Source organism: Canis aureus, chromosome X, assembly GCF_053574225.1.
Source record: "Canis aureus isolate CA01 chromosome X, VMU_Caureus_v.1.0, whole genome shotgun sequence".
Lineage (NCBI taxonomy): Eukaryota > Metazoa > Chordata > Mammalia > Carnivora > Canidae > Canis > Canis aureus.
The window spans coordinates 79,514,555-79,541,607 of record NC_135649.1 but is presented as its reverse complement, the minus strand read 5'-3'; the positions used below and the strand labels follow the sequence as shown (position 1 = coordinate 79,541,607).

The 27,053-nt window shown below is 51.0% G+C and overlaps 1 protein-coding gene across 9 annotated transcripts in view; it reads right to left on the bottom strand.

Annotated features, from left to right (window-relative positions):
• Nucleotides 1-27,053, bottom strand: part of IQSEC2 (IQ motif and Sec7 domain ArfGEF 2) — a 79,728-nt gene that overhangs the window by 6,337 nt on the left and 46,338 nt on the right. For 8 of the 9 annotated variants that reach the window (XR_013374367.1, XR_013374366.1, XR_013374368.1 and 5 more), the window contains 8 exons: nt 12,849-13,110; nt 11,270-11,671; nt 9,305-10,200; nt 7,672-7,833; nt 7,067-7,189; nt 5,905-6,071; nt 3,351-3,490; nt 1,839-1,964 (listed from right to left, as the gene is read on the bottom strand). Coding sequence is in view for 6 of the 9 variants with exons in the window: in XM_077887355.1 (XP_077743481.1) it covers nt 1,839-1,964; nt 3,351-3,490; nt 5,905-6,071; nt 7,067-7,189; nt 7,672-7,833; nt 9,305-10,200; nt 11,270-11,671; nt 12,849-13,110 (2,278 nt within the window). In the remaining 3 variants the exon portion in view is untranslated. Of the gene's footprint in view, nt 1-1,838; nt 1,965-3,350; nt 3,491-5,904; nt 6,072-7,066; nt 7,190-7,671; nt 7,834-9,304; nt 10,201-11,269; nt 11,672-12,848; nt 13,111-13,889; nt 14,039-27,053 lie in introns of those variants that run through there. The other variant, XM_077887361.1, reaches the window with a different exon arrangement.

The window sequence follows — 27,053 nt, the reverse complement described above, 5'->3', positions numbered from 1 at the left end:
AGAGGGAGAAGGAGAAGCAGACTACTTGCTTGCAGACTACTACTACTTGCAGACTACTTGCTAAGCCTGATGAGCCTGATGAGCCTGATGGGGGGGGCTTGATTCCTGGACTCTAGTCCAGACGCAGACCCTTCACCGACTGAGCCACCTAGGTGCCCCCCCTCCCCTTTTTGGAACTTGAGAGTGCTGCTTCAGTGCCTTTCACCAAGAGGCTTTAGGTGAGCACTCTGAGGGTGGATTGCCCCCTGCTGGACCAGAAGTGCCAAGAGGAGTCTCGTTTTCCTGTCTCTTGCTCACCCCTCCCACCCCCCCACCCCCCCACCCCCCCACCCCCCCCACGCCCGAACCCAGCAAAACAATGGCAAATGCCAAGGAATGGATGTCTTGAGTCTTCCTCTCTCAATACCCCAAGGTCTTTACCAAGTACTTGAGCACGTACTTGAGCACTCTAGATTCAACCACCATAGGCTGTGAACATCTCAAACAGTCTACAAGTAGTGTTTAAAAGCAAAGTATTTCATTTCAGGATGGTTACAGTGCATGGTTATGCAAAGCATTTTTTTTTCTTTTCTTTCCTTTTTTTTTAGTCCTGAGAACAAGGACTGAGTCTCATTCATCTCTGGGAACCCAGTGCCTAGTATGGGGCTGGACACACACAGGTGTCAGTATGTGACAGGTACTGAGACATTTACTCAGCAGCTGTGTGGACCAATCATTCCTCTGGGTTAGGTTCTTCCACATCCAACTTCTTAACTCCATCCTCATGGCAACCCCATGAGAGAGGGATTAGCCCCACTTCACAGAGGAGGAAATTAAGGCTTAGCAAAAGCATCAGAGGGGCTTCATCTAAAGTGGCAATTCTCAACCAGGGGCGACTTTGAACCCTGGGGGGATATCTAGCAATGTCTGGAAACAGTTTTGGTTGAAAGGAGTGCTACTGGTATATAGTAGGTAGAGACCAGGGATGCTGCTAAATGTCCTCTGATGCATAGGATAGCCCCTACAACAAAGAGTTATCCCGCCCCAAATGTCAATAATGTTGAAATTGAGAGACCCTGTTCTAAAGCACAGAAGACCACAGGGGTGGGTGGTGGGGGAGACAGGTCACTGTCCTCAAATCCCTGGGAAGCTGTCTCAGAGCAGGAGAACACTTGTTCTCTGTGATTGCAAGGACCCGAGGAAGATGGTTAGTGGAGACTCATTGGGAGACAGTTTCTATCAATCAGAGCTGTCTAACCAGGAAACTGGCTGCCTTAGAGGAAGGCAGCCTTCTCTCTGCAGTCATGCAGGCAGGGGGCCATGCAGGAAACTAGTTCTTGCACCGGGTAAGAGGTTGGACAGGAGGCCCTGAAATTCTTTTCCTACTGGCAGAGTCCTTAAGAGTCCCAGCTCTAAAAGATGTAGTGGTGATGAGCTTGGTTTTAAGAATCACTTCAAGTGTCCTGACCACCCAAAGGTTTCAGAGTGACCCCAGGGTCACAGGTTCACCTCCTTCCAGCCAGCACTCTGGGGTACTGAGATGGATGGGGACGTTTCCTACCACTTCCCAGACTGTAGGCCTGTCAGCTCCCCTGCTCCTCACATTTTCTCCCCTTATGCCACTGTCACTACCTCCAAAAGAACGCAAAAGGTAATAGAGGGGCAGAGGGCCTTATCCAGTGCCTTATCCAGGACTGCACAGATCACATGATAAAGCACCTCACCCACCATGCCTCCACCTGCCAATGTTAGCATGGTTCATACTGGACCCAGGGTCTGAACTTACCACCTCCCCTTCATCTCCACCCCCACATAGGATACTACAAGGTATCCTCATACCACAAGGAGATCACTCATACCACAAGGAGATCATTGAAGAGGAAGACTTCCCGCTGATGCAACCCTAGCCTCTGCGGGCGGTTTGGATCTGGCACCTCATAGAGTTGACAGCAGCAAACCAGTCGACGGTGAGGAAGAGACAAGACCTAGACAGGCATGAAGAAATAGGTGTCAACAAGGCTAGAATACCAGCTTCAGGCCTCTGGCACCTTATCACTCAACCTCAAGAGGAAGTTTACCTCTGATACATATCACTCACTGTCACTCTGACACAAGGAGTCTAAACAACAAAGGCCTAGGCTTGCCTTTGTCCTAATAGCTTTCTCTGTCTGGAATGCCTTTCTTTTCTTTTCTTTTTATTTTTTAAATATTATTTATTTATTCATGAGAAAGAGAGAGAGAGAGAGAGGCAGAGGGAAAAGCAGGTTCCCTGTGGGGAGCCCAATGTGGGACTCAATCCCAGGACCCCAGGATCTCGCCTTGAGCCAAAGGCAGACACTCAGCCACTGAGTCATCCAGGCATCACTGGAATGCCTTTCTTGCCCAGCTCCATATTCCACTCTTCCTCCAAACCCCAGTTCTAGTGTTGTCTCTTCCAAAAAGCTGTTTCTGATTTCCCTGGACTGAAAATGACTTCTCCCTCTTTAAGATTTGATTTATCTATTTGAGAGAGAACGTGCACATGAGTGGGGCGAAGGGGCAGAGGGAGAGGGAGAAGCAGACTCCCTGTGCAGCAGGGAGCCTGATGCAGGGCTTGATCCAGGACCCTGAGATCATGACCCAAACTGAAAGCAGATGCCCAACCAACTGAGCCACCCAGGTGCCGTGACCTTTCCCTCCTTTATGCCCCCTTAGACTAACTATGATGCAGAAGTATTGCGCTGTCTGACACCCCCCACTCCCAGGCTCTGAGTGCCCCCAAGGACAAGACTCTATCTGATTCATATCTATGTCCCTACTCCCTGGTGCAATGCTGGGCTCTGTGGAAAGGCATCTGTAAATGTCTGTTGACCACAAGACTAAAGCGTGTACTTCATTTGGGTTATCAGCTAACTATGAGCTTGGCTCCTCACCTGAGATGGAGAGGCAAAACCAGAGGTGGGAAGGATGCTAGTATTTACACAGCACCCATTATGTGTCTTACAATGTGCTAGATGCGGGCAGCCCCAGTGGCGCAGCGGTTTAGCGCCGCCTGCGACCCAGGGCCTGATCCTGGAGACCCGGGATGGAGTCCCACGTCGGGCTCCCTGCGTGGAGCCTGCTTCTCCCTCTGCCTCTCTCTCTCTCTCTCTCTCTCACTCTGTATCTCTCATGAGTAAATAAAATAAAATCTTTAAAAACAAAACAATGTGCTAGATGCATTCCCCTAAGAGCATTGCACTCTGCACCATGACCCCTGAGAACGCATTATCACTCACTCCAGTCAGCAGGAGAGGGGAGTCTGGGGCTCTGAGAGGGCTACTGGCTTACCTACCACTCTGGGAGAAGCCAACCCAAACCCTGTCCCCTCTGTAGCCTCCCAAGGCACTTACTGGTTTTTTGCCCACAATCATGCGCTCCACGGCCTGCACCTGGGACACATGGTCATCATTGGTCCTCAGTTCACGCCCCTGGATACGCTGGTAGATGCCCACCAGGAGGTCTCGGGGGATGTCTTCACCATTGTCAACCCCTGGGTAGGGGAGTAACACAGAGGCATATTGTATAAATGTGGGGAGTGGGTGGTAGTGGTTCTCCACAATACCTCACACCCAGACTCCTGCAGGCAAGCAATGGCTGGGACTGGAGGCAGTGGGCACCCCTCAGTCCCTTAGGACTGGGCCAGAAGAGCTGCTCTTCACCAAGGACTATTGTTCAGCAAACAACTGGATACCCAGTTGCTTTCTTTCCCAGCATGGGGATTTTTTCTAAGCAACTCAGAGCACCTGGGATTAAAATAATCAGGTACTTTTTTTTCCCTTCTAACTAGCAAAAATAGCATTAGATGATATAGCCAGTGTTAGTAAAAGGGCAGGGAAGTGGGCACATATATTAACATAACTGTTTTGGAAGGCAACCTGGCAAAAGCCTAAATATTCTGGGGTTCTTCTTTTAGGAATCTACCCTAAGGAACTGCTCAGAAACAGTGCAGAGATACATGTGCAAGTGCTACTTACCCACAGGAAAACTTTGAAACAACCTAAGTCCTCACAATAGAGGAATAGTCAACTAAAGCTGAATATATCCACTTAATAATTTATAGCTATTAAAAACTTGATGTTTATAAAAAAGCCTGAGAAAATTCCTGGAGCAAAGTAAGTGGAAAGAGCAGGATAAAAATTACATTCACAGCTTAACTGTGATCTTAACTGTATAAAAAGTTACATATGCTGAGGGGGAAAAAAGACTAGAAAACAGCAAAATATCAACCATGGCTGCCTCTAGGCAGCAGAATTCAGGACAATTAAACAAATTTTTTCTCATTTGCTCTATTTCCAAAATTTCTGGGCATGAGCAAGTATTCATTTCGCTTGTTTATTTATTTAATAATTGGAGGGGGAAAGATATACACATACATAATACATATATATGTATAAATGTATGTACAAATATATGTATATGCACACATATACATAGAGAGGAAGTACCTCCTCTCCAAATACATATACACATATACAATAATATATGCACACACGTATATATACACATATATGTATGCACACACATGTGTATGCATGTAACCATATGTATGCACACATACACATATACATACAGAGGAGGAGGGAGGGAGAAAGAAAGGGGAGAATGAGTGAATGAACAAATGACTAACAGCAGGAGTCTGGAAGACAGCTCCAGATGGCCTCTGATCTAACTCCCTCCCCCCGAGTCTACCATCCTTCTCCACTCCTGTCTGCTGAGTGAAACCCACTCACTCTTCCCCCTAAATCTTCTGCTAGAGAAACTGTATTCTCCTTTGGAAATGCCACATCTCCTCCTTGGACAGGTGCTAAGGGAACATCCTTCATCACATCATCTTTTTATCTCAGCTGCCAGAGAGCTTAAGCCCAGCAACCGTGCAAAGCCTGTCGGTCAGCCAATTTGTCTCATCTGTTTGTTTTTCCTCAAATCTATTGCTCTCTTTCATTTCTGTTTAAATAATACTAACATCTGTGCCGCTTTTAGTAGGCTGCTCTTTAGTGAGATGACAGGCTTGATATCAACACAATAAACCAAGAAAAAAGGTCAAGGTGACACCTTTCACCTCGCATTTGAGGCCCTCATATATTGATTCCAACTGACCTTTCTGACTAGGTCGTCCACCCCATCTTAATTGTTCTCCCAACAACTTTTCCTACCTCTGTGCCTTTTTATTCTTACTGCTAGGTAAGCCTCCTCTGTTGCTATTCTGTCACATTGTCACATTGTCTATGCCTTGAAGGTCAATCTTAAAAATGAAAATACTACTTCCTCCAGGAAGTGTATTGAAGGTGGGCTCTCCTACCTCTGAGCTCTGACTGCACTTTCGGCCTGACATCATGATTCACTTATTTATTCTCTTGTGTTGGGTATCTGGTACTATAAGTCAGTCCCACAAACCGGGAGCTCTCTCGGGGCAGGGGCTACGGTGTCCTAAGTCCCCATTGCAGGGCCGGGCACACATGAGGCATTCAGTGTTGGTTGGCTGGCCGTCTGGCTGGCTGATCAAGGGAATCAATAAATGTATGGATGGAGAAGGAGCACAGAGCATAATTAAATGAGCCTTTATGAGCATAAATAAAGAGGAGAGGGGAAGAGGGAGTGATGCGTCAATGCCTGGGTGGATTAGAATAAGCTCTGTAAGAGCCAGGGCTTTCATCTCTCACATCCACTGTTGTAACCCCAGAACCCACTCAGTCAGTGTTCAGTGCAGGAATGAGTGGATGGACAAGTATTTGAGTGAATTAATAAGGGAATATGGCAGCTTTGGAGGAAATCAGAGAACATCACAGGTTAATATCCAGGGAGCCTATATGATCTCCCTCCTCCTTCCCCAGCCCACTCCCACCCTGCCCACTCTCCCTTCCAAAGGGAAGGACAGGACAAGCCAACAGGGGGACCTGGGGTCACCTCTCAGGTTCTTGATGAAGTCATCTAGTTTCATCTTGCGTTCAGCCTTGACGCTGGGACTGTACATGTCAGTATTGAGAAGAATGATAGCAAAAGCAAGGATGAAGATGGTGTCTGGATTCCGGAACTGGCGCACGAGGGCTGGGTTACACACACAGTATCGTTGGCTGCAGGGCAGGATCAGGGCCAGGGTCAGGCACCAGTAATCTTCACCTACCCACCATTGCCCCTCTGTCCTGAGTCTGGTGCCACCAACCCTCTCCCCCAAGAAATACTCCCAAGCCTTTTGGGTACAACCTCTTTCTTCAGTTTCCCCAACACTAGTGTGTAAAAATCACAACCACTACCTCTTCGGAGCTCTGCTAGGGGACTTAGGTACCTTGTGTCATGTAATCCTATCAGAATTCTACAAAGTAGCTATTAGCAGCCCCATGTGACAGAGGAAGTAATGAGGCCCAAAGTGAAGAGGTATCTTTCTCAGGGTAATAGAGCTGGTAAATGGTGAAGACAAGATGAAAATCCAGATCTTTCTGACTAACAAGTCAAATCCTTCTCCCATTATGGGCAACAAGTTCTTAGGAATTCTTCTGTTTCTCTGCTAAATACCCCAAAGTGATGGGGCCAGGATTTCTATCCAGGTCTGCCTAATCCCCAAAGCATTAACTCTACTAAGTTAAGGGCATCTGGTCATGAAAGCAAACACCCTTGAGTTCAAGTCCTGGCTCTGCCTCTTACTCACTTTATGACCCTGAGCAAGTTACTTAACCTCTCTAAATTTCTGATTTCTTATCTGCAGCATGGGAATCACAATAAAAGCACCTACCTCACAGGGTTGTTGTGAGCATTCAGAGAAATAATTGTGTAAAGTGCCCAGCTTAGCACCTGATACCTGGTAAGTGCTCAACAAATATTAGCTGTGGCTGCTGTTGTCACCTATTGGATGCCCACGTCCCAGATGCTGAACCAAACACTTTAGGCACACTACCTCTGATCCTCACAACTGTACAACTGCCTGGCAAGATAGGATTTATCATTTCCATTTTCTGGTGAGGAAAGTAGGAGGCCCAGAGAGGTAACTTGGAGATGCACACTGTACTGACCCCTCTCCCCATCCCCATCCCACCCCCAATCTTGCTTGGGGAGAGTGGGGAAACAGGCACACCTGAAGGCTTCAATGAGTCGCTCCACTTTCTGGGCCTCGCCTTGAACCCGGATGTGGGACTGGAACTTTCGGAGTGCATCATCCAAATCCATGGAGGAGAAGTCCATCTCATCCACCACACAGCTGAGAAACACAGAAGTGGGTATGGCACTCTCAAGTCCTCTGCAGAAAACCTCTGACCTACCCTGACCTGCCTAAATGGACGGACACCCCCACTGACAAGACTTCCAAAATCTGGACCCATGGTCCCTAGCAGGTCCTTATGAGGAAGGAATGTTCGAAATGGAATCCACCCCCAAAAAGTCAGGGCCAGACTACATGGTTACTCGGGGTCCTTTCCACTGACCCACTCATTTCAGAGACAGGAAAATGGGGGCCCAAAGCAGGGCAGGGGATAAGCCGGGCCACCCAGAAAGACTTTTGGGCATAGAGCCAAGAGAGATGAGAGCTTTTGTGAAGTACAGGGGTACGGGAACAGGAAAGTCTCTTCATCCTGTTTTGTCAAGCTCATCTGAGCACAACAGACCAGCTGCCCACTTCCTCCCTCCTGCCCTCCTTTTCCAGGAAGCCCCAGCCCAGTCTCTGCCCCTTCCTGGGGTCCTCACTCCAACACATCTCTGTTGAACTGCTTCTGCCGGTTCCCTAGGAATTCCCCTATCATCTGCCGGCTCAGGCCTTTCCGCTCCAGGATAAAGTGAGCCACTCCCACCGGTGTGTCTGACAGGAAGCCCCGCTCGATCAGATACTGGATACCCTTCTCTGGCTTCCTGCAGAAAGAGGGGAGGTAGATGAGATGGCTGTCCGCCTGGAGCTCCGCCCCCTGTCCCCACTACTTGCACTAACTTGGGGCTCAACCACTGCCTCAGAGAACCAAGACAACTTCCTTGCTATGCAGTCAACTGAATACATAATTTGGTCCAATGCCACCACAGTACAGGTGAGAAAACAGGCCCAGGCAGAGGAAGATACTCTTGCAGAGCTTCCAAATTTCCAAGGTATCCTCAACCCAACTGCTTTCTTTACTGGAGCCACACTACAATGGAAAGAAAATGAAGATCTAATGGGAGGCTGCTATATGCCAGGGGCTTTGATATTCCCAGGGGGCACAGAGGAGTCCCAGGAAAAGGCATGAGCTCCAGGCGAAGCCCTTCTCTCTGGGTCACAGACCCTCAGAATAGGAAGGTGAAGAGGTTACTCTGTCTGCCTCCCACATCCCACTAAGACAAAGTATTACCCAGCCTCTGTGGGTGGTTTGACAGAGAAGATACTCCCTACTTTCCACAAGGCCAAATCTGGGTCTGAACTATCCCATAGTCAGAACCCCAGAGCCTTAGGACGCCACAACGCTGGAATTTGGAAAAGACTTTGGTGCCACCAGAGTCTCAAACCCATTACTTACCAGTTGTATGACACAGGACAACTCCTTTTACTTCTCCAAGCCTCAGTTCTTTTTTATAATATAAACGGGGACACTACTTCCCACCTTACTGAGCTATTGTGAGAAGTAAATACAGGTGGCAGTGTCTCCTAGGCTATAAAGACACAGAGCATTTGCTTTCTAATTATTTTCTGACCAAATGTCACACTTCTACCCCACTCCTAAGCACCTGGCAACAAGATCAGGCACCTAGAAAGAGCTCAATCATGGTTACTGATGACTCCAGCACCCACCATGCCCCCCAGAACTTCAAACATTACACACCCTGCTAATCAATAGGTGGAAGAACTGAAACCCTAAGGAAGGCACACACCTTGCCCATGGCTGCACACAGAGTTCAGCTGAAGTCAGGTTGGGGCCCAGGGTGCCTGTTACTCAGAGCAGGGCTCTTTATACATCATATTACCTCCCCCACCAAAAAGGGGATGTGGAAGAACCGAGGTTCAGAATCCATCCCTAGAGACGGTGAACTGGGGCCCAGAGAAGGAAGTTACTTGCCCAAGGTCACATAGCCAGTCAGAGGCAGTATGAAGACTAGAACTGCCTCTGACGGGGTGTGTGTGTGTGTGTGTGTGTGTGTGTGTGTGTGTGTGTGTGTGCGCGCGGTGGGGAGGGCTTTCTATTCTGCCACCCTGTTGCCAATCCTCTTCCCTGAAAAGCTGGGGAGAAGCCCCATCCATGAAATAAGAGGACAGCAAGGGGAAGCAGGATCTCTGCTTGGAGTTCAGCACCCCCGCCCCAGTCAAAGCACCCCCAGCAGGGTAGAAACAGGTGCGGAGGCAGGATCAGGGAGCACGTACTTATTAAACAGGTTGAGGCCAATTCTGTAGTGCCGCCTCTGTACCACGTCGTTGTTAAAGGCTGGCGAGTCCCAGCTGTGCCTCGTCTCTCGCTGGTAAGTCTGCTTGCACAGACCTGTGGCAGGAGGCTCCCTCAGGCTGTCTCTCGAAGAGGAACCAGAACTGCAGTTGATGGTCTCATTGGAATTGCTGGAGCTCTCAAGGCTCTCATTATCTCCACCATCAGAGTTCTCGCCTGCTGCCTCGCACTTCCCCAACCTCCGACCCCCAGCCACACCACTGGGTCCAGTGCCACTGCTGGGGGCTGGTGGCAGGGGCCCTGGTGGGGCTGGGGCTGGGCCCTCCGGGGCTGGGTAGTGGCGGTGGGGGATTGGGGCCCTGCCTGGTGGCCCCTTGTGCTTCAGGGTCCCATGGGGGCTGCAGCCGTCAGCCTCGTACACCAGCTGGCGGTGGACAGAGCCGCGATCTGAGCGGTCACTCAGGTCCACGGAGCTGTCACTAGGAGGCTCAATGGTAAGCAGGGGAAGGTGAGCGGCCCGCAGCCGGAAATCCCGGCACTCCAAGCACCCGGGACCCCTGCGAGTGGCTTCCTCACGGGCACCATCTTCCCGGGTCCCTGGTGGCACTGGTGGAGTAACTGGCGGGAGAGGGGCTGGTGCCCAGAACTCAGCCCGGCCCTGGGGTGGGGGCTCTGTGCTGGGCAGTCGTTCAGGGGATGGTGGGGGAACTGGGTCATCCAGGTAGAGGGGAAGATCACTGAAGGATGTGGCTGAGCTGTCCTCTTGCTGTTCCTTTGACTCCCGCTTCTCCAGTTGGGCTGACCCTGGCTCCTCAGACATGGGCCCTGATGGGTGGCAGTTCAGGGCCTCATCAATGGATTCAGCCAGAGACTTTACCTGTGTAGGAGGAAAGGGGAAGAGGGAAAGGGAGAGAGAGGGAGGAAAGATGTAGGGGAGGAGGGTGGGATGGTGCAAGGGAGGAATGAGGAAGGGAAGGAAGAGGGGAGGGAGCGGAGAGGGAGGGAGGAAGAGAGGAAGGGAGGGAGAAGAGGGGAATCTTCCTAGTGGGTCAGCCAAGAAGAAGGAATTCCCCTCCCCCTCCACAGGTCCTCTGCAGTATATAAAATAGCTCCCAGGGAGCCATTGTGAGCTCACAGGAGCTGTATAATGGCAGTGACAAGGTCCCTTCTCAGATATCTCAATACCTCCTTCATGTCCCTATAGACCCAAGCCAAATGCTGCCTCCACCCTGATTCAATCCACATTTCTTGCCTCTGCCATCCCCCAGGGTAAACCGAAATCCCGGCTTCCTCTGCGGTCCCAGACTCCTCTGTCTGGTTATGTCTTAGGAAATCTGTAATATTTATCACTTGAAACTCTGAACCATGACTGGCAACCCTGTTTCCCTGTGGTATCTAGCCTCCAAAATGGTCTCTAAAGATCCCTACCTCTTGGGATCCACACCTTTATGTCCCAGGTGTGGTCTGTGGAACCAACAGTATATGGCAGAAGTGATGGAATGTCACTTCAAAGATTAGGTTATGAAAGACTACAGCTTCCTTCTTGAGAACTCTTGTTCACTCTGCTCGCTCTCTCTCTCTCTTTCTCTCTCTCCCTCCCCCTCTCTCAGACCCCTTGCTCTGGGGGAAGCCACACCATGAGCAGTCCCATAGAGATGCCCACATGGTAAGGACCTGAATTTTCCTGCCAGTAGTCAAATGAGTGAGTTTGGAAGCACACTCATCAGTACCAGTCAAGTCTTCAGAGACTGTGATCCCACATAGATTTTTAACTTGCTTGTTTTAACTACATGATTTTTTATCTGGCCAATTCTTTCTCATCAATCTCACAGCCCTGACTCAAATGCTTGCTAGGCAACTTCTTTCAGTTTGGAATATAGGTGAGAGCCATAGGAATAGCCAGAGTATGGGGCTGGGGAGGAAAGGCCCTTTTCATGGATGCTGACCTGTTTGGAGAAGGAGTCCTCGAGCTCTGTGATGTCATTAGAAAACTCTCCAGATGTGGTGACTGAGCTTCCCCCACCATCGATGCCCCCTCCACAGGAGCCTCCATAGGGGAGCCCTCGTTCAAGCCGGTGGCTCCGGGCACCAGCCATGGCACCCTCGTCCAGCGAGGCAGGCTTGCCCTCGAAGTACGCGGGGTTCTGGGCCTTCTCATACTCCTCGAAGGAGAACTGCATCCGCATGTTGGAAAGGATGATGCGGCGGGACATGCGGCTCTCAGAAGCTGAGCTTCGGAGCCGCTCAAAGTTCTTGTTCATGCGGTACTGGCGAAAGGCTGTCTGGATGGTCCTGGCGGCCCTGCGGCTCAGGAAGGAGCCTCCATACTTCCTCTCCAGCATTTCCACCTAGCATGGGGAAGATGGAGGAAAACAAGGTCAGAAACCCTCTATAGCCTCATTCTTCTCCCTGGGCCTCAACCACACCACCACCCCCAGTCACAGCTAGCTGCTTAGAGCTGCCTGGACACTCCAGGTTGTGCTCTGTGTTGGGTCCTCACTTTAATCTCAGATAGCACTTGTCACATGGGGCTGGCTTGTGGTTTTCTTTCTTTCCTCCTTTCTTTCTCTTTAAATATTTTATTTATTTATTTGACAGAGATAGAGAACATAAGCAGGGGCAGAGGCAGAGGGAGAGGGAGAGGGCGAAGGAGAAGCAGACTCTCTACTGAGCAGGGAGCCCAATCTGGGGCTCAATCCCCGGACCTGAGCCAAAGGCAGACGCTTAACTGACTGAGCCACCCAGGCACCCCTGCGGTTTTCTTTCTTATTTATAGGAAGTAGATGTTTGTTATCCCAAAAACAGTTTGAAAAAGAACCCACAGAAGCCAAAAATGGAAAGAAAGTAAAAAATAAGTTGGGAGTAAGAAGGAGGAAAGAGAAAGAGAGAGAGAAAGAAGAGAGGGAGGGAGGAAGGGAGGGAGAGTGGAGAGAAAGGGAAAGAAGGAAGGAAGGAAGGAAGGAAGGAAGGAAGGAAGGAAGGAAGGAAAGAAAGAAGGAAGGAAAGAAGGGAGGAAGGAAGATTGGTTCACCTAAAGTCCCGATACCTAGGAAAACCACAATTAACATTTTGGTATATGTCCTTCCAGGTTTTTTTTTTCCTATTCATGGCATTTTTGTGCCCCTCCCACTTTTTTTTTTTTTTAACTAACTGATATCCTGTGTGATATATATGTTATACTATAGCACACTCTTCTGGAAGTGTCAATTTATGTGTGTCCTTCTCCTATCAGACAGATTTTGGAGGACTGGGTCGTGGTCCCATTCATCTTTATGTCTCCAGCATGGGCTTGGAGCTCAATCCATATTTGCTGAGTAAACAAGACTCAGCGGATGGGTGGTGAATGAGGGAGTGAGTCCCTAGTAGGGTGAAGGATCCTAGAGCTAGTCTTCTATTCTAGGCTCCCCATGCCTCCCCTGGATACCACCCTTCCTTGAGGGTCACACCCTGATCCCTCCCTTGGTTCTCTCAGGGCCCCCCATTCCCACTCTCATTCCCCGCCAGAGCTGTCTGTCTCCTCTGCACCTTCTTGTCTTGCAGGTCCGTGGAGAGTTCGTAGCTGTCCGATAGGGCCTTGGAGCGCTTTATCTCCTCCTCCTCCTGCTTCCTCAAGGCGACACTGGCTGGCTGGAGGCGAGTTCGCTGAGCCCAAGGAAGGCCCACCCCAGCTGGGGGGCCCCCCATGTGGCTGCTGGTGGGGGGCAGCTGGCTCAGCCGGTAGGGGGGTTGGCTCCCAGGACTATCAACCGCTGTGCTCAGGTCACTGCCTGGGGCATCACCCTCCACACTGTGGGGATGAGATAACATGAGCCAAGATGTGGGACCGGGAGATGGGCCTGCACAGCCAGACTGGATATGAGTGGATCGGCTCCCTTCCCACAACCCCAGCCTCCCTGGCTTCCTTGAGGACATAGGAACCCTAATATTTAAAGGCCAGAGGGAAGTTCTACCCTCTCAAGCTGCCTGTTGCAGTCTCCTCCCTTCGGGCCCCCTTGCTTTCCCAGCCCTACCCTCATGTTGCCCTTCTGGCCACCGCTCACAGCACCAGCTGTGAGACTCCTTTACCTCAAGACAGGGTCTCCTCACAGGCTTGTCCTGGTCCCCACTCACACCCTGGTCCCTTCATGGTCATGCCCCCTCACAGCCTTATGCCTGGACAAGCTTCCTCCTGGTCTCGTCCACTCCAAGTCCCCTTTGTTAATAGTCTCAGCCCCTCATGATTCCATCCCCAAACCCTCCTTCCCCTGCTGGCCAGGTCCCTCACAGCCCCACCCCTCCCACCACCAGGCCCCTTCCCCTCTCAGCTCCAACCCCTCGTGGCTCTGTCTCCAGCACTGTGTCACAGTTTCCACTCCCAGTCTGATCCCGCAGCACCACCTAGATGGGCCCTGACCCCAGGCCTGGGGGCCCACTCCTGCCTCCTGCACCTCCAGACTCATCCCTACCCCGCCCAGCCCTGCCCCCTCCTGCGCCCAACTGCCTGGACATGGGCCTGGCCAGTTCCCAGGGTTCTCTGGCTGCTAGGCTCTGGGACAGCGAGAAGCACCTCCCCTTCAGCATCCTCACAGGTAAAGAGCTGCCCTGAGGGGCAACTTCTTTTTTCTCCTCATGGCCTTCTCTGTTCTGCTGAGGGAGGGAGGGGGCAAAAGTCTCAAGGTCGAAGACTGGCAGGAGCTGGGCACTGGGCCTTGCCTGCCCTGGTTTCCCAGAGTTGTTGTTCTGCCAGCCCTGCTCCCATGGTACCATGGCAACCAGGCTGCCAGGGAACCCAGGTGGCGACAGAGCCCAGGTGCCCTGAGCCTAGCCAGCAAAGTGAGGAGCCACAGAGGTGAGGAGGAGGGAGGAGGGGTTCAGGAGGGGAGGGACAGGTGGGTGAAGCATGGGCATTGTTGGGGGAATGGGTGTCATAGAGCCCAGAGAATGATCTGCTTTGGGCAGGCACATGGTTGGGGGGGCTCTTGGCTGGAAAGGCTTAAGGGGCCACTCCCAAACCTCTACTTGGCAGAGGCCTGGATGCAGGGCAAGGCAAGCTGGAGTGCATGGAACTCAGGAGAGCATATTGTGCTGGGGGCTGGGTGCAGTGGGCAGGCTACACCCACCCACCAGGCTGGGTCCTGGGCTGCAGCAGTAGAGCTCAGCTCCACCCTAGTGAGCCCCCTCTTCCCACCATTCATCCTCCACCCTTATGATATCAGTCTATGACACTGCCAGGAACAAGGCAGAAACAGACTGGGGAACTTCCCTCTACTCTAAATTCTTTCTCCTCTGGGGCCTCAGGGGCTTATGAAGTCCCACTCTGGGGGGCAGACCTCGTCCAGCCCCGCACTCCCAACCAACCTGGGCATCTAAGATGTTCCTCTCCACCACCCTCAGGGACTGCAGGATCCTGCCCATCAACCTTTCAAATCTCTCCCTCTCAGCACACAGCTTAAACCCAGGTTCGATCCAATTGTCCCCTCTGTTCATGAACCATCCATAGCTCCTGCTGCCCACAAGAGATAGCCCCAAGTTCCTTATTCTGGCAATGGAGGCTTCTCAAAGATACAATAGCCAATGCTTACAGAGCACTTGGCATGTCAGGTGCTATTCTTACCACTTCACATTTAATAACCTGTTCACTCTTCAGAACAACCCTATGAAGATAAGAATTGTGATTTATCTTCATTTTACACATCAAGAAACGGAAGCCCAGAGAGGTTAAGTAACTTGTCAATGGTCACACAGCTACTAACAATAGAACCAGGATTCAAATCCAGGCAGTCTGACGCCAGAGCTCACAGTCTTAAACATTAAGCCATACTGCAGGGTTTGCTGCCAGCTCCCCATCCCATCCACCCTTCACTCCAGCCTGGCCCAGATCCTGTTTCTCCCAAATACTCCTCTGCTTTCCACCTCTGAAACTGCTTATACAGTACCTTCCACCTGGAATGCAGTCCCTATCATCTCTGCCATCTGCAACCCAAGAAATCCCCCCACACCCTACTTCCATCAAGATTCAGGTCATATGCCACCACTAAGAAGCCCTCCTGAAGCCCGCCTCCAGCCAAAAATTATTGCTGATCCTGTTCAGAGCTCCCACACACAGCACATATCTGTCCTTCTTTTTATGGTGCTGGTTAGCTTTGGCAAAGCGTGACAGCTATTTGTGTTCATGACTCCCAGAATCCCAGCACAGGAAGAGAATTTGGTAATCTCCTTGCTAACACAGAGCACAAGGCCTTGAACAGTCACTCAATAGAAGCGTCTGGAGTGCCAGAGTCAATGAATGAGCTCTGGTGGCTTTTCTAATAAGTCCTCCCACCTAAGCCTTGACCTCCCCCTCCTGTGTCCTCTTCCAATCCATTCTTCATGTGCCAGGCGCAGTGCTAGGTGCTGGAAATGTAATGGTGAACAAGACACAGAAGATGTGTTCCCTAGGGGAGGTGACTTTCTAGTGGGAGATGCAAGCTATAAATACAGACTATAATTTCAGGTAGAGATGAGTGCTAGGAAAGAAAGTACAGCTGAGTGATAAAAGGTGCTGTTTCAACCTGGCAGTCAGGGAATGTCTTTTTGAAGAAAGGGCGTATACGCTGAGCCCAGATGGAAGTGAGGGAGTGAGTGGTGTGGTCACCTGAGGCCAAAGCAATCCAGACAGAAGGTAGAGCCAGTGCAAAGACTTTGCAGTAAACAACAACAACAACAACAACAACACAATGCCTGGCATATTCAAAAAACAACAAGGAGGCCAGTGTAGCTGGAGTAGAGTGAACAAGGGGAGAGTGACAGGAGGTAAGATCAGAGGGTAAGGGAGGCCCAATTGTGAAGGGCACTGAGCCCATGGTAAGGACTGTGGCTTTGCTCTGATTGAAAGGGCAGAGGAGGGATGTGATTCTACCTCTGGCTTTATAGAAATAATCATCCAGCTACCTCACCAGAGCCATGGATGGCTCTCCTGACCTGACCCCTGCCTCATATACCTTCTGCCCCATTATTTCAACCTGGCTACTTCTGGCTCACCCTTCAACATTTAGCTCAGGTGTGCCCATCCATGCAGACTGCCCCCTCCACACGGGTTGGCTTACAGGTCCTTCCTCTGCTGCCATAGGGCCCTATAGCCACCTCTACCCTGAGGGCAAGAGCATTAATGAGCTGAGTCCTGGAAACTTATCAAGGCAGACACCATTAGCCCTGTGTTATAGATGAGGACACTGAGGCTCAGAGAGGCAATATAAAGTTGCTCAAGGTCACACAAGCTATCAAGAGAGAAAGTCAGGATGCAAGCAGAGGGCCCAGGCTGTTTTTTCCTGACATCTAATCACCTCTCGCCACTCCCAGCTTCATGCTGCCCCTGGCTCTCTGCTCTTTGGCAATTCTTCCCTTCAGAGCTGGCCCCCAATTTTGGTTGCAGAGGGAATAGTGGCAGGGAGATCAGGCTGTCAACGCAGCCTCCCCCAACAGGGCCTGGCGGAAAGTACAGTGCTTGGGGGTGCTGCTTCTGATATCATACATACTGCTGAAGAAATCAGACCTGGAGATGTGAAATCCCTTTACTCAGGGCCCCCAAAACACTGAGGAGCATGCTGATCACATGGAAAATCTCTCCTCTCTCGTTCAGGTCTTGACTGTCAGTTGTGTGAGCCTGGACATGCCCCTCTCCCTCTCTGTACTTGTTTCTCATCTATGCAGGGCTAGAGGGAAATGCAATTCCCTCTTTGGGTTCCAGGACTACAGATAGGGCCTGGGAAACACCCCCCTGGACTCCTTCCTCCCAGCAGGAGCAAAGAACACAAGAACACACACACACACACACACACACACACACACACACGTGCGCATGTGCATGCATGCCTATGTACACTGTCTTCTGGGCTATTCTGTGGGGGAAGCTGGAGAGCATCCTCTGCAGTGGGGGAAATAAACCATGTTACACAAATAACACAGTACAAAGCTGAAAGTTCTCAAGGCCGGGGAACAGAGGAAGTGCTGGGGGAGCTCAGGAGAGAGATTCCTTCTGCTTGGGGGTGGCTGCACAGAATAAAAATAAACTCACACTTACAGTGCACCTTCCCTGTGTCAGGCATTTTGGCATATTATTTAATCTGCATGACAAACGTGAAGGAAGAATTAGGATTCCTATTTTGCAGGTGAGGAAAAAGGCTCTGAGGGGGCAAGTAACTGCCAAAAGGTCTCAGAGCTAGCAAGTGGTAGGACAGGAAGCCAAAGCCCAGAGCCTGAACTAGTTTCCCTGCTGCCTTAAATGCTTCCATGGGGAGGAAGCTCCTTGCCTAAGAGGAGCTGGTAGAAGTGAGTGAGTGACCTTGTGAGCCAAGGCAGTGAGATGGGGAGAAGCAGGGCAGGACATTCTGTAGGGAGTTGGGGTGGCCTGCCCACGGAGTGGGGGCATTGACCCTCCCTGGATGCCGTTCCTAATGGGAGGTCTCTCTCCCTCCTTCCCTTTATTGGCACTGCTGGAACCAGGCAGCCAGCAGGGGACAGGATCAGGATACAGTTGCCATGGAAATGAATGGGGGCTGTCGCTATGGATACCATAAGATGAGGGCAAGAGGAAGCTAGGGATGCTGAGGACTATCCCCATGACAACTTAGGCTGGAGGGGGGGACCAGAAGTGAGAGACAAGAAAACAAGAAGAGGAGGTCAGCACACCTACATGAGAGCAGGGGCTTCAGGCTTTGGAGGATACTAGGTGAGGAGGTCAGACAAAGGGGTGGGTAGGGCAGAGGGACTGAGGGACCCCAGTCACCTCGGTCTCCTCTGACGGTTCTTCTGCAAGCTATTTCTGCTGCCCAATCCCAATGCCATGGAGATTCCAAACCTGAGGCCAGCCTGGCTTGGCATAGAGGCTGGCAGGGGAGGAAGCCAATCAGAGGGGCTGACTGGGGAGACAGTAGGCAAACATGGGCTTGGGAGCACACAGGCCTGGGTTTGAATCCCACCTCTACTTCGCAGCCCTAAAAAGAACTGTTGTCACTTACCAAGTACCTACTTTTGGCTAGGCCTAGCAACTCTGCAAGGTCTGGGTTGTTCTCCCCAAAGGAGACAACAGAGGAGGAAACTGAAGTACAGAAGGATGAAGTAATTTGCCCAAAGGCTCAAAGCTCACCAGTGGTGGGACCAGGAGCCACATCGACACTCATGTTCTGACCCCCGCCCCCCCAAGCTGAACCACCCCTCCCAGGTCTGGTCTGCATTTTCTGGCTCCCTGTGCCTTCTTATAGTGACATGCACAGGGCCAGATGCTGGGGAACTATCTGTGGAGTGTGAAAAGAAGCAACCCAAGAGGAAGCAGGAAAGACTGGGGTTAGATGGAAGAAGTGCCTGACTTCGAGAATACTGAGTCACGGGTTTAGCCAAGGGGAGAAGAGCCACAGACCATGGATGGACTTCATGGACCAGCCAATCCCAGAGATCCAAACCAAGGCCCACAAAGTCAAAGTGACGTGTCCAGGTCATGAAGAATGAGAATCCGAATCCCCTACCTTCCAGGCCAGTGTCCCACTTTTAGTTGGAGAAGCCCCTTGAATCTGTCCAGCACCCCCCCAACCCTGCACCTTTAAGCTCCCAGACAATAGCAGGCTACTTGAACTTGCTAGGCGGTGTAAGCCCAGTGCCTGTGCTCATATTCTTCCTTTGTTTCTTCTGCCCAGGATGGCCTCCCTCTCTACTTTGCCTCAGACTTCATTGGTCTGGGTGAGCTTATCTGCATCTTGCAGCACTCTGAGCAGATGAGCCCTCCTTGAAAGTCAATTCTGACTCACTTCCTGCTGCCCACCACCTACCCCGAACCTGACAGGGTCTAACTACTCTCCATGCTGTGTCTTGTGCACACTCATGTCATGGGTGGTCCTTATGGGCAGCTAACTCATGGTACTCCCTCCAAGTGTCCCTCCCCTTCCCTGCTCCTATCTCCCAAGGGCACTGGCAGGGTATGATTCACCTCTGTGGACTGTGCATGCCCAGGACAGGGCCCAGCCCACAGCACATGCTCAGCAGCCACCTTGATCTCCTAAGACAGGAGGCAGTTGTGTGTATCTGAATGTGTGTGACCATCTTGCCTGACAACTGTCACCCTAAAAGTCATAGCCCCATATGCTCGAAAGCCACCCACACCCAGTCTTGTGATTATCTCTACCAGGCACACACAGCCTGTTGGGCACAGAAAGTTGCCACCTCACACAATCAAACTTGCATACACGCACTCAGAATTCCTCATGCCCAGCCTCACACGATCACGTTCTCTTAGATACGTGATAATGCATAGTCTCTCACTACAGATCCACCTGCCCACCACACAGAAAAACACGCACACACATGCACAGGCACACACGTTTCCCCCTACAACTGATGGGAAACCTTCCCCCTTCCCACAGCACAAGCCCTCAGCCAGTTCAGTTGCCTACACAGGGGTCTACACTTCCTTGGCTCCCACAGTGATCATCTGACCTTGACTTGCCCTCTCCCACCAGTTAGTTGAACCCCCACCCCCACCCCACTTCCTTGTATCTCCAATCAGAGAAAAGGTAGGATGGTCTCTCCAGCCACAGGTCATCCAGCCCTCATACACCCTAGAGAGCCAGTTGAACAGAGCAATCTACACACCATTCCCTAGCACAACCCTGGAGCTCTCTACCACGTTTTTGTCCAGGCTATGCCTGTAGCCTATGATGCCTCTTCATGTCCACCACCCATTCAAACCTTCCCAGTCTTCCACTCTCACCCCTCCTCCTCCAGCAAGCCCTCCTTGATACTGCCATCCTCCCCAACCCACCTGGACCTGCTTTCCTACTCTTTGGGCCAGGAACATATCTTGCTTGCCAGCAAAGCCATCTATATACTCAGTCATTTCTGCCCCTCACATCCTGCCTATTTTCCCAAAGGGATTCTCATCTCCCCTGAGAGATGGAGAACTTATGGAGAACACAGCCACTGTCTTCCTTTGGACCCGTCACAGCATTTAGCTTGAAGCCTTGCCCACAGTCAGGTGCTCAAGCAATGCCTTCTGGAAGAGTAAAGGTGGGAGAGAGAAAGAGAGAGAGAGAGAAGAGGTCAGAGGGAGGGGAGAAATAAATTGGGATGTGAATGAGTAAAGGAGCTGATGAGTTGAGTAGCTGAGTGAAACACACAGTGAGGGAATAAGGTGAGCCTCCGGGAATAGGACAGGACCAATGTAATGGGGATGCTGAAAGGAGGGCTGAAAGGAATGAGAGGCAAGACTCTCACATGGACCCTCATCAAAGCAAGGGCCACCAGTCACTACACACTTGCCCAACTGTGTACCAGACCAAACCCTATACACTGAGCTCCTTGGGTTTTTTTTTGCTAATCCTCACGATATCCCACAGAGGTAGATATACTCTCACTGCGCTCAGGAGGAAAATGAAGCTCAAGGAGAACGTATTTGCTCAAGATTACACAGATAGTGAGAGAACCAGAAGGTAAACTCAGATTTGTTCAATGCCAAAGGCTCAGGAAGGGAAAGCCAGGGTATGAGCCCACCTGGGTGTCTCCTGGCTTTGTTCCCAACACAGACATATGATGGAAGGTGTGGGTCCTACAGTCCATAAAGAATACCTTCCACCCTCCTGCCAACAGCCTAGGGATTCTGAGAACCAGCTTCTGGAAGGTGCAGGAAATATTTAGGGTCGTTGCATCTGGAGGTAACAGCTCCCCCTTAGATTCAGAGATCCCTAAAGCTATAGAATCGGAACCGTGAAAGTACAGAATCAAGGACTCTTACCGTCACAGAACATTAAAATCATACCATCAGAAATTTTTTTTAAATAATAGAATCAGGAAATCTTAAAAACACAGGATTGGAGAATCCTCAAATCACAGTGTTGTAGAAATAGAAACCCCAGAATTGCATGGAATGTGTCACTGAATTATCATATTTAAATTCATGTAATTGCAGTTTCTTAAAATCATAGCATCTAAGGCTGACAGAATGTCAGAGCTGGAGGAGCCCCTGGAGATCCTCTGACCCAACCTCTCTCCTCCTTTCGCACATGGGGGAGACTAGGTAGCAGAGGGGTTAAGCGATATGTCCAAGTTGGCCAGCTCACGCCGCCTCAGGTTGACAGGCTGGAGAAGGGCGGCAGGCTTGTCCACAGTGAGAGCACCACACCATTCATTCGTTCATTGAGTGCCTGTCTCTTGGGTGTTGACAATAACAAAAACTGAAGCCTTCCCCCCACCCTTTCTCTCTCTCTCTCCCAGGCCCTGTTCTCAGCCTTGGCTAGGAAAGAAGTAAGGACCTGGTGGGGATGAGGAGAGGAAAGTGGGGGCAGGGTGGATCATACATCAGACAGAGAGAAGAGATCAGCTTTTATTGATGGAAATTCCTTTGTACACAGCGACACACACACTCTGAAAGGCCTTTTCCTCCTGATCATATTTACAGAGCACTATGGGAGTGGCAGAGGGCGTGGACGAGGCCTTCAAGCAGGGGGAAGAGATGGCAGCAATGGCCACTGCGAGGGAACGAGCAAGGAGGGGGGCGGGGTGGGGTGGGGGGGTGGGGGTAGGAACTAGGCAGGCTGGGTCCCGCCCCCGTCTGGTCCTCTAAAGCCCTAGGCACCCTGCATCTCTGTTTGTGCTCACAGAGGACAGAGGTAGGTCCTTAGGATGTCATTTGGAGACCTCTCCAGGAGTGGCAGGCTCCAGGGTGCCTGGGAAGTGGGGTTCGGGTGCAGGAGGGTCCAAGCTCCAAGCTCCAAGCTGTTTTATTCAGATCTAGGGCTCCAGCCTTCATAATTCAGGGGCTGGAGTCCAGGGGAGACAGCAGTGGGGATGGGGGTGGGAATTCCAAGGAGGTGGGGGAAGAAGGGGCACGATGCTTGCCCATCTTGAAGCAGGGACAGGGTCCCCTGGGGGGGTCGAGGGCAGGGTGTGTGGGTCGGCGGGGGTGAGGGGGCTGGTTAAGGCTTTTGCTTCTGCATAGAAAATGACCCATGCCCTCTCAGTTACCGAGAGGAGGGACTACTGCACTCGGAGGCCGGACAGCAGAACTGATGAGCGTCTTCCTCTTCCTCTTCCTCAGTCTCCTCCTCCTCCTCCTCTTCCCTGAGGCCAGGAAGGGCAGGGTAGAGGCCACAGGCAGGCGGGTGACAGAGAGAGGCAGAGGCATTAGTTTGCAGAGCAGGGGAGATACATGAACGGCTGGAACCAGGGCAGTAGGGCTGGGATGGGGGTCTGAATGGGGAGGCCAGTGTGACAGATTAGCTAGGGCCACACCCTACTCAGTCTCCAAGGAGCCTGAGATAGCCCTCCCCCACACCCAGGCTGGGCTCACTTATAGTCAGGCCCAGAGTATACCAATTCTATTTCGGACCTGACAGGTACCCAACCTTCATCTGAATAGAAATAGTAGCATCCTGCTCTATGCTGGCTCTTTGCAGACATTGGCTCATTGAACTCGTGCAACAACACTGCAACCTTTTAGAGAGAAGGGAACTGAAGCTCATAGAGGTTGGTTAACCAGCCCAACCAAGGTCACACAGCTGGGAGAGTGGTAGAGTCAGGATTTCAATGTGGAGTTCTCAGAGCTCCAAGTCTCAACTCATCCCACTAGGTCCCGTAGGTGAACTTGGCACTATCTCTAGAACTCTAGGTTGCCCTTAAAGGGCAAAGATTTCTATTTCTGGAAGGCTCTGGGTAGGGGAGGTTGGAGATGCTCAGGCATGGAGTGTAGAAAGCCCACAGCTTTGAAAGCAAACAGACCTGGGTTCCAAGGCCAGCTCTACGAGCGCTTCCAGGCTATGTGCCCAGGCATGTTATTGGCCCCTCTTGAAGCCTCAGTGTCCTCATCTATAAAAATAGGGCTCAGGATGCCAAGCCCACAGGATTGTTGCAAGGACTGGAACATGCATCAAGTGCCTGGCAAATCAGAGCAACGGGGATGTGGTGGTGGTTACTGCTCACAGCTCATGAACTGAATCTAATTCCCAAGGCGGCCATTCGCCCCCACGCAGAAGTGCCGCAGTGGCAGGAAGGAGTCGGTACAGGAACAGGCCCTGGGCCCCAGGGTCCTGCGGAATGGTCCCAGGGGCCGGTCTGCACGTGGCAGTCACTGGAGCTGGGCTACGGTTTCACAGCGTGGATGGACAGACAGGAGGGCTGAGAGGGGTCCAGCTGCCTCAGGAAGAAAAAGGCTGATCCTCTGGAGAGATAGCCAATGAAACGGTATCATCCCCACTCCCAGACCCCGTGGCTCAAGAGATGCAGGAAGTGTGGAATCCTGGAACCTGGAGGGCTGGGAAGAGATGGAAAGGAGAGAGGACAGGCAAGGGAAGGCACTGAGGTCCATCTGACAGCTGGACAAGCACACACCCACACACATGCGCACATACACACACCCGAGCACACGCCCCCCACTTCATCCTTCAAGCTCCCTCTGACACACTGTTCCACAGAGTCACTGAGTCAGCAAAACCACGTGAAGCAGAGCTCAAGTCCTGGGCAAGCAGATCCCCCTGAGTTTCCCATTCCTCATCTATAAAAGGAGAAGTCTCCACACCTCTCAAGGCTGTCATGAAAAATGAGTGATCTTCCAGTCCTGCTGCTCACTTCCCCTCGTATCCAGGCCCAGCTCCTGCCACCCCTCACCCTGACCCTGCAGTCACCTCCGAATTTCTTCTCTCTACCCTTTTGGACCCACTAGGCTTCCTAATAAAGTCTGCAAGCACAGATCTCTTGCTTGTCTCTGCTTAGACACCCACTTTGGCTCCCCATTGCTTCCTGGATAAAGGTCAAGTTCTTCAACTTGGTATTCAAGGCTCCCCCACCAGATGGCTTCACCTGACCTACCCTGTCCAGTGGAAAAAGCATTGGCTTCAGAGTTGGACAGATCTTGGTACAAATATCAGCACCCCCCCCTCCTACTAGCTGGGTGACCTTGGGTCTGCTTCTTTACTTCACTAGGACTTACTTTCCTCATCTACGAAGTGAGAAAAATGCCTATTCCGCAGGGCATGGTGGAATGAAATGAATTCAAGTATTCAAAGCACTTGCCACAGGATAGGTTTGGTGCTTCATATGCAGTAACTGTTATTAGTACTGTCATTATCAGTGGCTCCCTCATGCTCAGCCTCCATCAAACTAGCTCGTTCACTATTCTATCAGAATGGCCAGCCTCTTTACACATCTTTGCTTTGGTGACTCTGTTTCTTCCTTCGGCACACATCTTTCGCTATCAAAATCCTATGTGAAACGTTATGGCCCAGATTAAATGCTGCTTCCTGCAGGAAGTCCTCCCTCTCAACCAGAAGTACTCCTTTGCTTCCTCCTTGCTCCCCCATCTCTGCCCTTGGATCTCTGGCAGCTGCTCCAAACTTCACCAAAGCATTTCTTTCACCAACCCCTTCAACGCCCTTGTACTCGCCCCTACTACCTCTGCTCTGCTTCTGTGTGAGAAAGAGAGGGCCCCTATACTACTTAAGGCCAGCCCCTCCACTTGGGCTCTGGAGCCCACCCTTGCTACCTCCTCCAGAACCATCATCCCCTCTCCCTCCTGTATTTCAATCTCTCTCTCTATCTCTCTCTCTCTCTCTTTCTGTTGCCTCCTTCTTACCACATTTATAGAAGCTCAAGTCTCTCCCATCTGGGAATAAAAACCCTCTATCTGCCCCCACATCTCCCTCTAGCAATCACTGTCCCTCTCTCCTCTTCACAGCTAAGCTTCTTGAGAAATTCATCTACACTGGCCATCTCCACCTCAGTACCTCCCACGAGCTCTTCGGCCCACTGCAATCTGCCTCGTGCACCCACCATGTCACTGAAACCGTTCTCAGCCAGGTCACCAAGGACCTCCTAGTGGTTAAAGCCAATAGACTCTTCTACCCTCATCTGCCTTCCCCCAGCTGTAAAACTTGCCACTCTTTACAAGCCCCTCCTGTATGTGGATGGCTCTTTCCTTCCTCTGCTTCCCTGAGCCCATCTCCCTGCTGGTTTTCCTCCTACTCCTCTGACCACCCCATCTCTTCTTCTTCTCCTCATTACTCATAGGTTGGTCCCTCTTCCCCAGTTCTGCTCTGGTCCTCTTCTCTATCATTCCACATCCTGTGCCAGTGATCTCACTACATTGCATGACTTAAGGGATGGCTTAGGACCCCTACCCTAACCCTGTTTCATGGATCTCTCTCCTGGGCCTCAGCCCCCTCAAGCCTAATTCTTGCAGGAAGCCCCACCAGGATGGCCTTCAGAGCTCACAGGGACCTCAAACTCGGCATCTTACCACTGCCAACCTGTCCTCTGTGTTTTGCACCTTAGCAAAAAGCAGCACCATCCACCTACTTGCTCAAGCCCCAAACACACCTGATAGTCATTCTTCCCGCTCCCTTAACATGTCAGTCACCAAATTCTGTGGATTTCACCTCCTCATCTTCTACTCTTCTCACTCCTTGTTGACTCTTTCTCCAATCATACTGGTCTCCTTGCTGTCCCTCAAACATGACACGCAAACTCTTGCCTCCAGGCCTTTGTGCTCTATGTTCCTTCTGTCTGGAACATCGTCCCCCGGAGAGGTATGGCACCAGACACAGTCTATATATTTAGTTGTTTATTTGTTATCCATCTCATCCACCACAAGATCCATCAGGCCCAGCATCTGTTCTGTCCAGTGCCATTTTCCTGATGCCCAGCACAGTGTCTGGCACTCAATAGGTATTTGTTGAATGAATGACTCCATGGCCAGACCTGAACACTGAAGCTCCCTCTGGATTCCAAACTCTGTCCTGTCTACTCCCTTCAACCCCCACTATTTATTTGGCCTACTACTCCAGTTCTCTCTTCCCATCACCTCTCAAATGCATCCCCTCTGCTCTATCCCCACAGCCACTACCTTAGTGAATCTCTCTCTTGGATTACCATGGCTGCCTCCTCCCTAGTTTCTCGTCCTCTAAAAAGCCACTTTGATGTGTCACTTCACCTACTCAAGAACTGCTCATGGCTCTCTACCTGGCCTACCACGAAGGATGAAGCCTGAACTCCCCAGAGAGCTATTTGGGGCAGGTCTAAGCTCTGCCCCCTTCCCATGTTCAATTTCACCATCTCTCACCCCTGGGCCTTTGCGTGTACTCTTAGAGCATCCTCTCCCATCTCTAGCTCTATAAATCTTTATGGACCTTGAATGATTGACTCAACACCACTTTCTTTGGGAAACAACCTGATGCACAAACCAGACGTTAGTTCCTCTCCAAAGTCCATAGAGAGATAAGTGTCTCCAGTGTCACTCAGGATCTCCAAGAACCGAGTAGATTGGAAGTTAGTAATTCCCAAGGATGTTAGTGCTGGGTAAGTATTAAAAGAGGTTGCCTTTTCCTCTTGCACTGTTATCCTGGATTCATGTCCCTCTGGCCCTCTGCAAATGCCAACTCATTCTTGTCTCTTCCCTCTCCTTCATCTTTTGTTGGGTTTATCTCATTAATCACTCCCAAAGGCTTTTGATTTCATAATTTGAAATGAAAATATTTCTATATGACTGGTACCCAATGGAGTAGTGCAACAGGGTAGTCCTGCTCAATTCCATTCCCTTCTATGCCAGTACCCCAGTTTAGGCCTTCCAACTGGCCCCCATGCATACAATCCATTTCTCATATGGACTACTGATGTGATGTTTCTAAAACACAAATTTTACCAAATTTCTCTCCTATTTAGAATCCATTCCCATGATACTTGTCACTAGCAACATTGGTTCTCAACCCTTCTGGAGGAACACAAACCCTTTATGTGTAT